Below are 15,816 nucleotides of genomic sequence, written 5' to 3'. Positions count from 1 at the left end.
CACTCTACCTCTCTCCGTCCTTACGGTATACCTCCACTCATCCATATCTCTTCCCACTCTACCTACCTCTATCTGTCCTTACGGTATACCTCCACTCATCCATATCTCTTCCCACTCTACCTACCTCTCTCCGTCCTTACGGTATACCTCCACTCATCCATATCACTTCCCACTCTACCTACCTCTCTCTGTCCTTACGGTATACTTCCACTCATCCATATCTCTTCCCACTCTACCTACCTCTCTCTGTCCTTACGGTATACCTCCACTCATCCATATCTCTTCCCACTCTACCTACCTCTCTCTGTCCTTACGGTATACCTCCACTCATCCATATCTCTTCCCACTCTACCTACCTCTCTCTGTCCTTACGGTATACCTCCACTCATCCATATCTCTTCCCACTCTACCTACCTCTCTCTGTCCTTACGGTATACTTCCACTCATCCATATCTCTTCCCACTCTACCTACCTCTCTCTGTCCTTACGGTATACCTCCACTCATCCATATCTCTTCCCACTCTACCTACCTCTCTCTTCCTGCTCTCACTCTCCTCTTTACTCTACATTTTATTCCTAGCAGATCAATATTGACCATCTCAGCAGCTTGCTACAGCTCTGATATGTCCATGAGCAGATCAATGCTCTGTGTTCCTCCTCCCTGATGGATCAGAACTAGAAGCACCGTCACCACCATAACTCATTACTGAAGAGTTGACGGACTCCAAGAATACTCAAACAGAACTTGTTTAGGACGGCAAGACTTTATTTAACAGCATACTTCAGCATATGGAGACGTTCTCACAAATCACACCCTTCTATAAACGTTAAAACGGGAGGCCCTAAAGCTTCTCTCTCGAGTGTCATACCAGACTGATTCTTCATTGGTTAATACAGAACGGTGGGTAGCCTGTGTGCAAATATTTTGAGTGTCGGGTGCAATGTAGTGCACGTTTGTGCGTGTTCAGCAAAATATGAATGACCTTGTAAAAGGCCGGTAAAACTACTCTCATCTTGATATAACCACACATGCAATCAAAAATACATATACCTGATAGAGTCCTGTTTAATCACCCCCCTCTCAAAATGCATCAACAGCTCAATCCGACACAGCTTGGCCCATCTTTACTGTACTAGCTCAGTCCCTTAGTTTGGCTCTGGGTTGACCCCTCAACCCTTAAGGTCACTACCTGGCCCGTGTTACCTGGTCCCGTGCCAGCCTTTCATGGCTATAAAGCAAGGCGCTATTCTGAATAATGGATAGAGGGAGGCTGCATAATTCATCCTCTCTCTTTCCTGTATGACTGGTGCCTTATTTCAGCAGACACCGTGCCTCTGTGGCGCAGCCACGCCACCACTCAGATGTCACACTATCACTGCAGCTCCCTCAGCGCTTATTACACACCAGCATTTAGCCCGCCCGACCGGTTTCAAACCGTATTAAACATCGCTATTGTAATGACCACCGATTTAATGTGACAGTCGGATAGAGACGCTCAGTCAAAGTCACAAACCAAAAGTGGAAAAACAACAGAGTGAACTGTACAGTCAAAGGCATACAAAGTCAGTCATATGACTTAAAACATAGTCCATGCAAACTACAAACTCGACAACTCAGTTGAAGATCCCACCCTCTGAAGGATTCTTGGTGAATCGGAGGTTCCCCAATTCACCCCACATCCTCCCCTACCCCCTCCCATTGTGAGGTCAGGATAGCGTTACCGACGGAGGAGCGTCGTCTGACCGCCTGACCCCTATGAGGTGCCATGGCTGTTCCTGTCCCCAAGGTGACCTCTAGTCAAGTCGTCTACTTCCTGGTTAAGGTTGACCTGCAGTTCTGCTGGTTGCTAGGACAGCCAGTGTGTCCAATTACTACAACGACGGAGTGAATGGTGAGAAAGTGGAGCGCCTCGTTCCTGCAGTACAGGCTGGGGTAGTAATCTTCTCTCTGTCTGCTCTGCAACTTCCCCTACCTGCTAATCCATGCACTGATAATCCAACAGGTGAGACAAGAGACTGTACACGCGCAATATACATGTATACTTAATCCCATATACAACACTATACTGTTCACTCACTCACACACACACAATTACAGCAGTGACGCATTTTGTGTTTACACATGCAACGTCCCCCAACATGCAGTTAACTACTCCCTTGCTCTCACCCTCTCACTCACTCTTCCCCAATCTAACTCAACAGTCAACACCCAAACACATGCATGCATCTATGTGCATGCTTAAAGGATGCCATGTGCATATGCATGGGACATGGGTACGTACGTGTGCTTTATTTACATGTATGCAAGCATACCATGTGGTTCTGTGTGTCTGTATGTATAGTAAATGCGTGTGTTTGTCAATGTGTACTAGATCATGTGACGTGAATACATGGTGATCAATACAGTATGGGTTTGTGGTAATGACTGGAGCGGAGTCAGTGGAATGGTATCAAACACATGGTTTCCAGGTATTTGATGCCATTCCATTCGCTCCACTCTGGACATTATTTATGAGCTGTTCTCCCCTCAGCAGCCTCCACTGGTGTGAATGCTAATCAAGTGCATTTACTACAAGCACATGCAGTGACTGTGCAGAAAGGCAGACCAGTCGAGTCCAGCAGTCACCAGCCCTGGTCCTGGAGAGTAGTGTTCCTCTGGTATCAGGGTTAGTGATTACAACTGTGCTCTAGGCCAGGGTTGGGGTCAATTCTCAATTGAAATTCACTCATTAAATAGAATTGTCCCCGACCGCTGCTCTAGTCATTATAGGCTACTATTCCAGTGCATGCACTAGTGAACTCCAAGATGTGGGGAGCGCCAGCCAGGCCAGCCTGTGTAAGACAAGACTCCAACTCACTTTTTTCAAACCTGTTAGCGAGTCGGGAGCGCATGGCGGCCACGCCGACGCCCAGCTCTGGGTCCAGGTGGTCAGGAGACTTCTCCTGCCTAATGAGAGTCAACACTAACTGCTCTGGGGGAGAGAGATCGGGCCACCAGCCGCGGGATGGGAGAGACAGAGATCAGGGAGCAGGCCACCAGCCGCGGGACGGGAGAGAACAACACACAAGACAGAGGGTCAGTCAGTAACGCCACTGTGGGCCGGGGCCAGGCGCACACAACAACACACACACACGTGAGTAAGTCAATGATGTGTGTCTGTGTGTAGGTGAGTGGTGAGTTCAGGTGTGAGTCTGGAAGAGGCAATTGAAATTACGTTTGTGTGTGTGTGCATGCGTATGTCAACTGTACGTGTGTGTCTCTGCTTGTGAAAGTATGTCAATGCTGTTGGAAAATGGTTGACATTGTCTTGAGCCCTATGACAGTTGTACAACACTGCTCCTTTGTGGTCAACTGGACTCATTGCCTTCTGAAGTTTTTCTGCAGCTCACAATACTCACCGTACCAGCCACACGTCTGTCCATAGAGACCATTTATTCCCAAATGTTATCCTTAACAACCTAGAAAAATAAAGGAGAGCCGCACACTCTAGGAGCTCAGAGGGAAAAAGATTTATGTCCAACGTTTCGACAGACAAGCGGTCTTCGTCTGAGCTCCTAGAGTGTGCGGTTCTCCTTTATGTTTTTAAGTGTTCCACTCCGCTAGCCGGCACCTCGCCTAAATAGGTGTGCTTTTCTTTCGCCTCTAGATTATCCTTTACAACCTGGCAGCCATGACAACCAGGAATTATTTGTCTCCAACAGACCCGCCTCAGACACACAGACAATAAACCTGATTTATCTCATTATATCCTTATACCTGGTAAACAAACCACACTTATTTGGGGACTGTACACACAGAATAGTAATGTCGCCCAATGCTCAGTGAAGAACTGTCAACATCTCCCTTACATGTCACTGTTTGGTTCGCAATTGAAGCATCCAAATCAAATCAAATTTTTTATTTGTCACATACACATGGTTAGCAGATGTTAATGCGAGTGTAGCGAAATGCTTGGCTAGTTAACCGAATAGAGAATCTCTAAACACGGTAGTACTGAGATCAGAGAGGGTGATCCAGCTATACTCCTTCACAATACCTGACATGACTTCACCTGCAGAATACACACTTCGTCAGAATACATACCTGGATTTCACACTTGGATTAGCATATGTCCATCGAGAGTAAAGATTTGGCTTTGAATGCATGAGCAGCTAATAGTGTGGACTCTCTCCATGTGTAGGATAGGCCACTCTCTCCTGTCAGAACACACCTTATCTATGTGTCACATGCAGGATAGGTCACTCTGTCCTGTCAGAACACACCTTATCTTTGTGTCACATGTAGGATAGGTCACTCTCTCCTGTCAGAACACACCTTATCTTTGTGTCACATGTAGGATAGGCCACTCTCTCCTGTCAGAACACACCGTATCTATGTGTCACATGTAGGATAGGCCACTCTCTCCTGTCAGAACACACCGTATCTTTGTGTCACATGTAGGACAGGTCACTCTCTCCTGTCAGAACACACCATGTCTATGTGTCACATATAGGATAGGTCACTCTCTCCTGTCAGAACACACCTTATCTATGTGTCCTTTGGGACTTTTGTACTTTGGGACTTCATGCACACACTTGACATTCTCTTTCTTCATCCCTTTCCCTCACATCCTGTGTGTGTGTGTGTGTGTGTGTGTGTGTGTGTGTGTGTGTGTGTGTGTGTGTGTGTGTGTGTGTGTGTGTGTGTGTGTGTGTGTGTGTGTGTGTGTGTACATCAGTGGAGGTTGCTGTGGGGAGGACGGCTCATAATAATGGCTGGAATGGAGTAAATGGAATGGCATTAAACACATTGAAGCTGTGTGTTTGATGTGCACTACATGATCAAAAGTATGTGGACACGTGCTTGTCCAACATCTCATTCCAAAATCATGGGCATTAACATTGCCTTGGTCTCCCCTTTGCTGCTATAACAGCCTCCACTCTCCTGAGAAGAGGAGAAGCTTCCATTCAGCCAAAAGCGCATTAGTGAGGTCGGGCACTGATGTTCGCTGATTAAGCCTGGCTCTCAGTCAGCGTTCCAATTCATCCCAAAGGTCTTCAATGGGGTTGAGGTCTGGGCTCTGTGCAGGCCAGTCAAGTTCTTCCACACCGACCTCAACACACTATATCTGTATGCCCTCGCTTGTGCATGCTGAAACAGGAAAGGGCCTTCCCTAAACTGTTGCCACAAAGTTGGAAGCACAGAATTGTCTAGAATGTATGCTGTAGCGTTAATATTTCCCTTCACTGGAACTAAGGGGCCTAGCCCGAACCATGAAAAACAAGCCCAGACCATTATTCCTCCTTCACCAAATTTTACAGTTGGCACTACACATTGGGGCAGGTAGCGTTCTCCTGGCATGTGCCAAACCCAGATTCGTCTGTCAGATTGCAAGATGGTTAAGTGTGATTCATCACTCCAGAGAACACGTTTCCACTGCTCCAGAGTCCAATGGCGGTGAGCTTTACACCACTCCAGCCAAAGCTCGGCATTGCGCATGGTAATCTTAGGCTTTTGTGTGGCTGCTCGGCCATGGAAAACCCATTTCATGAAGCTCCCAGATGAACAGTTCTAGTGCTGACGTTGCTTCCAGAGGCAGTTTGGAACTCGGTAGTGAGCGTTGCAACTGAGGACAGATGATTTTTATGCGCTTCATTACTCGGCGGTCCCGTTCTGTGAGCTTATGTGGCCTACCACTTCATGGTTGAGCCGTTGTTGCTCCTAGACGTTTCTATTTCATAATAAGAGCACTTACAGTTGACTGGGACCGCTCTAGCAGGGCAGAAATTTGCCGAACTGACTTGTTGGAAAGGTGGCATCCTATGACGCCGCCACGCTGAAAGTCACTGAGCTCTTCAGTAAGGCCATTCTACTGCCAATATTTGTCTATGGAGATTGCATGGCTGTGTGCTCGATTGTATACACTTGTCAGCAACGGGAGTGGCTGAAATAACTGAATACACTAACTTGAAGGGGTGTCAACATACTTTTGTATATATATATAGTGTATTTGATACCATTCCAATCACTCTTCTCCTGCCACGACCACGAGCCAGTCCTCCCCAACCTCCTGTGGTGCACATGTGTTTAATAAAACACATCTGTCAGTCATCAGTGTGTTTGACAGATCAGGCCAGTGAGGCCACCAGGCTGTAACAGCCTGGGTGATTATGGCTAAAGTCCAGGGCAAAAGGATTGTGGGAAAGATTGAAGTTAACCAAGAAGAGCTGAGAAGGTGCAAAAGAACACAGTGACTGGCCACGTGGGACACGGACACACCTTCAAGAGGGCGAAGGAGAGTCTAATACGGGACTAAGGTGTGTGTGTGGTGGAGTCTGTTGAGAGAGTAGGTCTACAAAGGGTTGTTCTTTGATGTGTCTTCCTGTCTTGACTCCTGACGGTACTAATTAACCCAGAGTAAGAGCCATTTTCTGAACTAACTAATGATTTGGGGTTGAAGTAGTGATGTCCAGGTATGGAAACCATATTGATGCTGTTCTCCCTCTCACTCTGATGGGGATCCCTAGCCTGGAGACAGATTGATGCTGTTCTCTCTCTCACTCTGATGGGGATCCCTAGCCTGGAGACAGATTGATGCTGTTCTCTCTCTCACTCTGATGGGGATCCCTAGCCTGGAGACAAATTGATGCTGTTCTCTCTCTCACTCTGATGGGGATCCCTAGCCTGGAGACAGATTGATGCTGTTCTCCCTCTCACTCTGATGGGGATCCCTAGCCTGGAGACAGATTGATGCTGTTCTCTCTCTCACTCTGATGGGGATCCCTAGCCTGGAGACAGATTGATGCTGTTCTCTCTCTCACTCTGATGGGGATCCCTAGCCTGGAGACAGATTGATGCTGTTCTCTCTCTCACTCTGATGGGGATCCCTAGCCTGGAGACAGATTGATGCTGTTCTCCCTCTCACTCTGATGGGGATCTTTAGCCTGGAGACAGATTGATGCTGTTCTCTCTCTCACTCTGATGGGGATCCCTAGCCTGGAGACAGATTGATGCTGTTCTCTCCCTCACTCTGATGGGGATCCCTAGCCTGGAGACAGATTGATGCTGTTCTCTCTCTCACGGGGATCCCTAGCCTGGAGACAGATTGATGCTGTTCTCTCTCTTACTCTGATGGGGATCCCTAGCCTGGAGACAGATTGATGCTGTTCTCTCTATCACTCTGATGGGGATCCCTAGCCTGGAGACAATTTGACCTGACCCAGTTGGCGCTTCTCTCTCTCTCTATCCTGACAATATGCCCTAGCTGCTTTCTATTTCTGGAACCTGCTGGAGGCAAAGCACAGTCACACACAATCACACAGCAGCCCCACAATGTACTTGTGCCAGCACTCATGGACATTCAGCCACACAAGTCCTCTCTTCCAGGACAATCCCTCTAAAGCCCCTATAGATGCAAGAGCAAACAAACTGTTCTCTCATCTCCAGCGGCATCGCTGTCAAACCTGCCCCTGCTGCGATGCCAGCTATCTCCCAAAACACTGACCTCCTCCCCTTTAATCCTTGCAGCTCGGCCAAAAACCTATTTTGGCCCACAGCACTCACTCCCTGACGCAGCCAAAATGCAAATAATCATGCTAGGACGTTCTGTGTGTGCATAAGAGTCCGTGGACATATCACTATGCGCTGTGTGGAGGGTGCAGTGCAACGATGTGTTCGCCTGTCCCTGTAAATGCAAAAGGCGCATCTGTGACGCATTACTTTTTTTTCGGGGACAAAGGTGCATTGAATAGCCCCCCCCCCCCCTCCCAAAAAAAACAACAACTTTATGCTGCACAACTATATAGGCCTAGAAAGCACATATCTGGTGTCCGCCTGTCTGGGCTCCGCGTGACTTTAACAGATGATGGCCTTTCCGCAAGGGGCTTAGAATAAGATCAATTAAATGGTCACGTGCCCTTTAAGTCATTGAAGGTGTTAAGCTCTCCCACAGTGCCGCCGAACTAATTTACGTGCTCAGAAAAAAAAAGTCATATTCTGACAGTATGCACCCTGTACCATTTACAACTCTCCCAGAGAAAAGAAAGAAATTCCTTGGAAAAATATATAGGCATTTATGTCTAGGCTAGCCTACATAGACTATTACGCGCAAAGGATGGGTGCGAGCACTGTTTATAGTGAGGCCATGACAACTCGGTCCCGCTCACCTGCAATAACCTCCATTTTCCCGGCTTTACTGTCATATCTGCAGCATCATTAATACATCATACAAAGCATTGGAAATTGGTTCAGTTGAAGCGCAGCGCCCCCATCCCGAGTCTGTCTGTGCCAATACAAGAATAGCCCTGTTGTTTGTACTGACTGTATATGACAGGCGTAATAAGCAGCTGCACCGCCACCCGTGCCGCAGTCCTGGGCTCAACAAGGCTATCCCAATCCTATAGCCCCACTAATATAACACGCATAGGCCTATAGAATTGGACCGATTGTGCCATTAGAACCAAATCCTCACTGCAATGTTTATGTCACTGCCAGTTCGATCCCTATAGCTACCAATGGAGCTGTACTAGCCTGTACTATAAGCTACTGTACTATAGGCTACATGCCTCCGCCCCTCTTGTCATGCTTACCTCCCTCGCTGTGGATCTTCTTCGATCGCCGGTTGAAGTACATCCTGATCTTGAGCCGGGGGTCTGTATTGGCCTGGAAGAGGGCGGCCGGGGCGCTGGCATGCCGGTGGCTCACGTACAAAGCGGGGGAATGCGGGCCCGGGACAAGGCTGCGTTCGCTGGGAGATGAATCATGTTCGATCGTTGGACGAGGGACGGCGATGGGTCGGCTCAGCAGTGACGAGAGCGCGCATAGGGGTGAGACGTGTTTGTGCGTGCGCGCGTCCTCGGCCAAGTTCACAAAAAGCCTGATCCGTTGCATAAGTAGGATCCTCGCGTGAATCTCGTTCCTTCATCCTGATTCACTTTGCTTCAATTGGACATTCATGTAGCTGAGTGTGTGCCCTAAGTTAAGTCTAATATCACGTCAAGCATAAGAATAGCCTAACTCAGTCAGTAAGCCTAGTCGGGCCATAGACGCAGAAAGGCCAACACTTCAGCGGTAGGCTAAATAGATAACTACTAGGGAAAATGGCTATTAGCACTTCGGTACTATAACCATTTCACATGTGCATCTTTGATCATAACCTCACTGTCCTACTTAGTGTAAGGTTCATCTAATTGCATAGGCCTGAGTAACTTCTAGCCTACTGAGCGAAAGAGCCATTTAAATCAAATTAAAGTAAAAACCCAGACCCAGACTCATGATATGATAGGAGGTACAGTTGTTCACACCACTGGGAGAGAATGTCATTGGAGATGTGGGAAAAGACAGTGGTCCCGTGGGAGGAACAAAGTCCCCAGTGGGAAGCAAATAAAGAGCTCACAAATTAACTCCAGGCATAACAAAGCTGTATTTAATTCCCTTGTTAAGGAGCAGAAGAAACCCCTTGTGTTTATTTATATTACATAGTAACAGAATACATATTCATCTTAACTGTTTTTTAAAATCTCATCACATAACACATTCAATATTTCAAAGTTTGTTTCTCATTAAATAGGAACAGAATAAATATTCATTTCTGAATTTCGGTGGCCACAGACCCTCTCTTTCTTAAATGGACATTCAGGCGACTGACTGATGCTTCTCCAGAACCATATTAGACATTCTGTTTTATCACTTCCTTCAGCGCTAACACACACACTTCAGTACAGAAATAGCATTGTTTCCTATATCACATCTAATGAGTCTGCTTGGAAAAAAGTTAGTGTGAAAATGACATTAAACCCCCCTGCCCTTCATGGACACTAAATACCACTGGTCTCCAGTCCTCACCATGTCATACTGTAGTTGTGAACACTGCCTCTGGTGGTAACAGGGTGATACGGCCTGCAGGGAAAGCCAATTGAGATCTAAGCCAGGCTAATGGAGGAAGACACTGATCTGAAAGGATTGGATAGATGTAGAAAATGGATTGAGTGGAGGCTCCACCATTTTGCTTTCACCTAGTCATTCCTTTCAGGTTTGTGAACATGAAACTATTACTTAGGTGATAGAAATCAGGCCATGACAGGCAGGTTCTCCCAAAGCAGGGGCTTTAAACACAGACATTAGAGCAGGGGTGTTAAACTCATTCCACGGAGGGCCGAGTGTCTGCAGGTTTTTGGTTTTCCTTTCAATTAGACAGACCTAGACAACAAGGGTGAGGGGAGTTCCTTACCAATTAATGACCGTAATTCATCCATCAAGTACAATGGTGGAGCAAAAACCCACAGACACTCTGCCCTCCGTGGAATGAGTTTGACACGTGTGCGTTAGAGGAGTGGGGGATGATGATTGGAGTTTAGGAGTCTGGGGATAGGGGGGAGAGCGTCCTACAGAACAGATACTCTCCATCTCCCAACAGATGAATTATTCATCAATGCCCAGGAGTAAACAAGAGAACAGCACTATAAAGTTTAAACATTTAACAACGCAAAACGGTCCTTCCGTTCCTCCTTCATGTTATTGCATTATTTGCCTGTCTCCCTATCAGACGAGTCCAACTACAAGTGCTTGCTGCTAAATTACCTCACACACTTATTTGCTTAAGATGTTTCTTTCTGACTTGTGTTACTAATAGTGTCAAAGGCTGAACCTAATTTGAAGAACTATTGGACATCCACCGTGGATCTATGGGGTTCGATGGCTAGGTTTAAAGAGCTGGAACAGGTAGGCAGACATCAACAACATCCTAGGGACCACTGGCCAAGTAAAATGGAATTAAAAAGGTCAAATAGAACCACAATAGCCTTTGTCCAAACACATACACATGATAGAGGACACTTTAAAAAGGGTTGTTGGAGCTTTAAATTGAAGGATTCCAATATTAGCTCTAACTTAATGTTTTCCGCTTAAAATGCAACGAGGATGACTCTTCCCAACCCCAAAACACAGGCGGCGGTGGTGACATATTTACACATCGTCAACCAAATCAAATCTTCAGAAGCGACTGACTGATTGCTGTAGTCCATTTTGTGACATCACAGCGTATCAGGTGAAAGAGTTTGAGACTGATCAGCAGCGGCTAGCTATAGTAGCTCTTTAAGCTAAGTGCTATCTGTAAATGTGGACCTCAGAAGCATCGTGACAGAGGCCGAAGAGAAACAAGACAAGAAAATACATTTAAAAAAAACAAAGGTGCTGAAAATAAGTCTAAAAAAATAACACTTTAATTCTCTGCATTAGCCACTGCCCACCCCTTTGGGTTCTACCATTTCAGAGTGAACACAATTAATATTTCAATGGTAAATGAAAACATTAAAGCGCTATGTACATGTACCGTCCTCTCTGCTCGGGCATGCTCAGTTCGGCCAGCAGGGGGCGAGGTGGAGCCGGTGGTGTTCTGGGGTCAGGGGATTCAAGGGGTCAGGGCAGGGTCAGTCCTGGTGAGCAGGGAGGATGGGCTGCCTGCAGATGGGGCAGGTGTTGTTCTCAGAGAGCCAGCGGTCGATGCAGTGGATGTGGAACTCGTGGGCACAGGGCAGGCGGCGCAGCTTGTTCCCTTGGGCATAGTCGTTGATACAGACACTGCAGGCGCGCCCCGCTTCCCCCTCCAGGCTGGCCTGGCCGTAGGTGCGCGTGGCTAGTATGTCAATCTGCTCTTTGGTCAGGCCGCGCGGGTGCTCCTCGTCCTCCTCGTCGTTGAGCAGGAAGAAGTGGGCCAGCCGCAGGATGGGCAGCGTGCCGTTCTCTACCAGGTTGTTTGTGTCCCTGCTCATCGGCCGACCGTCGTCGGGGGTTGGGATTCCACTGTTGTCACTCCCACCTAACCTCCCATGCACTCCTTCCTCCTCATCACCCCCCCCCTCTCTCTCCGTCTCTGTCTCTCCTGCCTGGCCTCCCGCCACAGTTCCACTCTCATTACTGTGGCTATGGTAGGTCTGTGTGGTGTTGGTGTTAGCATTGGGTCCTGCAGGGTCCTGGTGACCGGGAGTACCCTCGGTGGTCTCAGCGTCAGCCTCCGTCTCCATGAGGGAGCTGAGCTCCCCGAAGCCAGTCATGATCTGTCTGAGGATGGAGCGCAGGGCGGTGGAGCTGGGCTCCCCCAATCCAGTCTCACTGATCCTCCTCAGAGGGATCCGGATGGTGCTGACGTAGGTCCGGATCCCGGCCCGCTCCGAGCGGGAGATTGTGCGCCGGAAGCCCCCGCTGTCGCTCTCGAAGGTGACAGTGTTCTCGGCGGCGCGGGCCCGGGAACGGGTTCGGCTGGCGATGCTGTCCCGGTCCCGGTTCTCTCCCGGTCGGATGCGCCGCACCTGCAGATCCAGCATGATGGTGGGGTGGCGCCGCACCCCCCCTGCACCCCCCGACCCGGCCGAGTGTGCCTCTCCCTCCTGCTCACCTGCCTCTGGGCCAGGCTCTGCTAGTACAGCCGGCTCTGACAGGGCCTCACCGGTCTCCATGGAGACAGAAGCAGTTCTGTTTCCGAGCTCAGCAGTGTGGCCATTATTAGAGACACCATTTCCATTCCCAACACTAGGAGGCAAGGTAGCCGAGTTAGGGGCGGGGTTTCTCTGAAGAGGGGAGCGGCTGCGTCTCCTAGACGACCGGGAGGTAGTCCCACCTCCTGCTGCAGCCCTGCGGGTCCGGCCGCGAGATCGAGTCCTGCTGCTACGAGGCTCACGCCCCACAGACGCCACCTGGGGGCCAGACTGGGGCGGTACACGGGGGAAGTCCAGGGTAGGAACCCCCTCATCCTGCCCCTCCCCTGGGGAGGAAGCTCTGCTTGGGGGTTGGCGCTGTGGAGGGCTTATTTGATCCTGAAGGATAAGGGGGGTGATGGGGACTGGGGGTGGTGGGAGGTTGAGGGCTGCTGTACCGCTTAGAGCAGTAGGGGGGGGCAGGGGTGTGATGAGGGGTGCGGGAGTCAGAGGGATGGTGGTACTACTGCGTGTACGGCGGATCTGAGCCCTCCTGCCCTGGGTGGCTCGAGGTAAGGGATAGGGGGAGGGCCGGGCAGGGGTGTAGGGGGCAGTGCGTATGGAGGCTGAGGAAGCTGTGGATGGAGGGGGGACAGGGGACAGCTCTGAGGGGTCGGGGGCATCACTGTGCTCCCCTGGCTCTGGCTGCTCATGGTTGATGTTGATCTCCAGGCTGAAGCGGAACTCTCCACTGTTGGGGTTGGTGCGGCTGACCGCGCGCCACGTCTGGTTGCCGCTCTGGCCACTGCGCGTGGCGTTTCCTGTGCGTCGGAAGGTGTTCAGCCACTCCAGCAGTGAGTCGCCGTTAGACGTCTCTGCTCCCGGCTCAGCAGTAGCTATACAGACAGCAGCTCGTTACTGAACGGAGTCAGTTGTAATTATCTAGTAATACATTGATCAATAATAAATCAAATGAACTGAGTGAGTATACAGCAGCAATTAGGCCATGAACCTTTTGAGACCCATAACAATCTGTCAGTTTAGGTTATACAGACCCTTTAGCATTAATTTCCAACAGTAAGCCCTATAAGCCCATAGAACCAGGACCACCGCTATAGCTCTTTATTCCTACCTGCCCCTCCCTCGCTCTCCTCCCCCTCAACGCTGCTCCCCTCCTCCTCTCCGGCCTCAGTGTTCTGTGGGAGTGGTTCAGGGCGGGGCTGAGATGACACACGCTCCTTTGCCCCGTCCAGGCGCTGCCGTAGCTCCTCCGCTGTCACCTCACCTGGGGAACAACATGTCCCCTTTTAGGTCAAGAGGACTTATATGCTTGATTGTCCAGATTCATTTTCAGCCCTTAGTAGCCAACATGAAGCCATTACATTATAAAATGTGATAGTTTTATTACACAACGTGTGTAGGACTATATTAGGGTGCATTAGCAGGTTTCAGTCTATTGGGTTGGGACAGGGCTGCAGTCCTATGGTTATTGTTTCTCCATGGCATTAATTAGCGCCACTAATTGGATAAGGCAGGGATGGGCAACTCCAGTCCTCAGGGGCCGGAGTGGTCACACCTTTCCTCCATCTCTAGAAAGCACAGCTGATTAAACTAATTTAATTTTAAATTGAAGATCATGATTAGTTGATTATTCGAGTCAGGTGTGCTGGAGGGGCAAAAGTATGAGACCAATCAGGACACTGAAGGACTGGAGTTGCCTATCCCGTGGTTGTCCTGGTACAAATTAGCCAGTTATTTAAAAACAATGAGAAAAACCAGCAGACACCGCTGCCCTGGAGCTATGCAACCCTGCGTTAGGGGTTCTAGTGAAGTTAGGTGTACTAGGTTCCTCTCACCAGGTGTGCCCAGCAGGTTGCTGTCTCTCATAAGGCGGTACTCTTCCTCACTCAGCTCGTTGATGAAGTGATAGTACGCCTCCTCCCTTCGAAGACGCTCTGCCTGACGCCGCCGCTCGTCTCGCCCGCTAGGAGGGTCCATCACCATGGAATCCGCTGTGGCACACAGAGGGCGGTAGGTGGGGTGTCAGAAATGTGGAACACCTGGCTGGAACTTACCTGGGTACTGCTTTAGTAATACATCCATCATTCAATCATTAAGTTGAGATCACGGATATTTTGATTCTATACAACTGACAAACATGGATGAGAACGAGACTTTACAGACCATCCAATTCCCTGGGGAAAAACCTCAGGTCAACAGTTTAACGATCAATGCAATTGTGACATTACCACATCAGACGCCTTCACTTTATTAAACGTGTGTCCCCACCTTTAGCCATAAACCATGTCAAAACAACACTATCCATTCTGCTGTGGGATGAGACATGGCCAGTAAGAGGTCGGCTGAGACATTGCTCTGTGTAATTGCGGACTATTCTTTGGGTGCTGAAATCAGTCGTTTTTATCAACTTCATTTTACGTGACGGAGCTCTACTCCGCCCGCACTAGTCGCTGATCAACTACTTAGTAAATCGGCTACAAAAATCAAACCTGAGATCCGACATCTAGCAGGCTAACCTTCTTAGATTCAGAAACCTCCACACAACAGCATCGATGGCACACCAATAGACCGCAATGAATATTCAGTTGGCAACAATCATGCCATTTAGAGAAATATTCCAGCCTCTACAAAACATGCCATGTTGGAGAACACAGGAGAAAGGACCAAAAAACTGACGCTAGTGTCATCCTACTAGCTACCAATCACCGACGCAGGAACGATCACACAGCCACGTCGGAGGAGGGACATGACAAAGAATAGTCGGGCTCCATGTAAGTTCACTATGTAGAGGACAAAAAAATCGTCGCCTAACCATTGCAACAAAAATATATAAGCGTCTCCAACTAATAATCTTCACACCTATACAACGGTTTCACATTGCCTTTCAAAGCGGCGAGCTGTCATTTTGAATGCGCAACGCATTTGTTAGTTGTCGACAGCTAGCTATCTGGTGAAAGGTTTCGCCAACAAATAAGACAATTATTTTAACTAGTAACACACGAACTGAGTGCATACAATACTCAACCTAAACATAGTTTTTTAGCTCGAGAATATGGAGTTGACAACAAAATGTAGAGGTATTTTTGTACCTGACACAGCAGCTGTAATATCGACGCGTTTGCTTCCCTCTCCGCTCTAATTACAATGTAGCCAAGATGGGACCAACTGTGCTACACTTCTCACTGTTCGATCAAAGACCATAAGTGTCAGATTAGTTCCTACCTTACGAAACCGCACGACTACATTATTAAAAGGTGCCGATTATAACAGATAATTGTTGTGTTAAAATCAATCTATTCATATGTGTTTAATTGTAAAGAGGACTGTTTTCAATTTGAAACAGGTTCTTTTTCTCAAATGTATTTTACATAACCACGCAGGTGATCATTTTCAGTCTGAAGGTAA

General features: G+C 48.5%; 2 protein-coding genes across 8 annotated transcripts in view; both read right to left on the bottom strand.

Moving 5' to 3' along the window:
- LOC139420259 (ATPase phospholipid transporting 8A2) overlaps positions 1-8,784 on the bottom strand; it is a 64,959-nt gene extending 56,175 nt beyond the window's left edge. For 3 of the 6 annotated variants that reach the window (XM_071170141.1, XM_071170143.1, XM_071170142.1), the window contains exons 1-2: positions 8,569-8,751; positions 2,859-2,967 (exon numbers count right to left, since the gene is read on the bottom strand). In XM_071170141.1, coding sequence (XP_071026242.1) covers positions 2,859-2,967; positions 8,569-8,670 — 211 coding nt within the window. In that variant the 5' untranslated portion in view covers positions 8,671-8,751. Of the gene's footprint in view, positions 1-2,858; positions 2,973-8,568 lie in introns of all 6 variants that reach the window. The other 3 variants (XM_071170146.1, XM_071170144.1, XM_071170145.1) reach the window with 3 other exon arrangements.
- Positions 8,785-11,184: 2,400 nt separating this feature from the next.
- On the bottom strand, positions 11,185-15,557 carry LOC139420260 (ring finger protein (C3H2C3 type) 6). Of its 2 annotated transcripts, XM_071170150.1 has the most exons (4): positions 15,501-15,557; positions 14,247-14,402; positions 13,523-13,675; positions 11,185-13,286 (listed from the first exon to the last, which is right to left on the bottom strand). In XM_071170150.1, exons 2-4 carry the CDS (start codon positions 14,392-14,394, stop codon positions 11,407-11,409), a joined length of 2,181 nt encoding a protein of 726 aa, XP_071026251.1. In that variant the 5' UTR covers positions 14,395-14,402; positions 15,501-15,557; the 3' UTR covers positions 11,185-11,406. The 2 variants fall into 2 exon arrangements, with proteins under 2 accessions (XP_071026251.1, XP_071026250.1); XM_071170149.1 differs by lacking the exon at positions 15,501-15,557 and having other exon boundaries at positions 14,247-14,527.
- Between the last annotated feature and the right edge of the window lie 259 nt (positions 15,558-15,816).

This window comes from Oncorhynchus clarkii, chromosome 11 (genome assembly GCF_045791955.1).
Source record: "Oncorhynchus clarkii lewisi isolate Uvic-CL-2024 chromosome 11, UVic_Ocla_1.0, whole genome shotgun sequence".
Taxonomy (NCBI): Eukaryota; Metazoa; Chordata; class Actinopteri; order Salmoniformes; family Salmonidae; genus Oncorhynchus; species Oncorhynchus clarkii.
This window is presented reverse-complemented; position numbering and strand designations above follow the sequence as displayed.

Excerpts from the sequence above, each read along its gene's own strand:
- LOC139420260 (XM_071170150.1), bottom strand. The coding sequence starts at position 14,394 with ATGGTGATGGACCCTCCTAGCGGGCGAGACGAGCGGCGGCGTCAGGCA. Across the intron at positions 13,676-14,246 it reads CAACCTGCTGGGCACACCTG|GTGAGGTGACAGCGGAGGAG; the intron begins GTGAGAGGAACC and ends GTTGTTCCCCAG. Across the intron at positions 13,287-13,522 it reads GGAGAGCGAGGGAGGGGCAG|CTACTGCTGAGCCGGGAGCA; the intron begins GTAGGAATAAAG and ends CTGTCTGTATAG.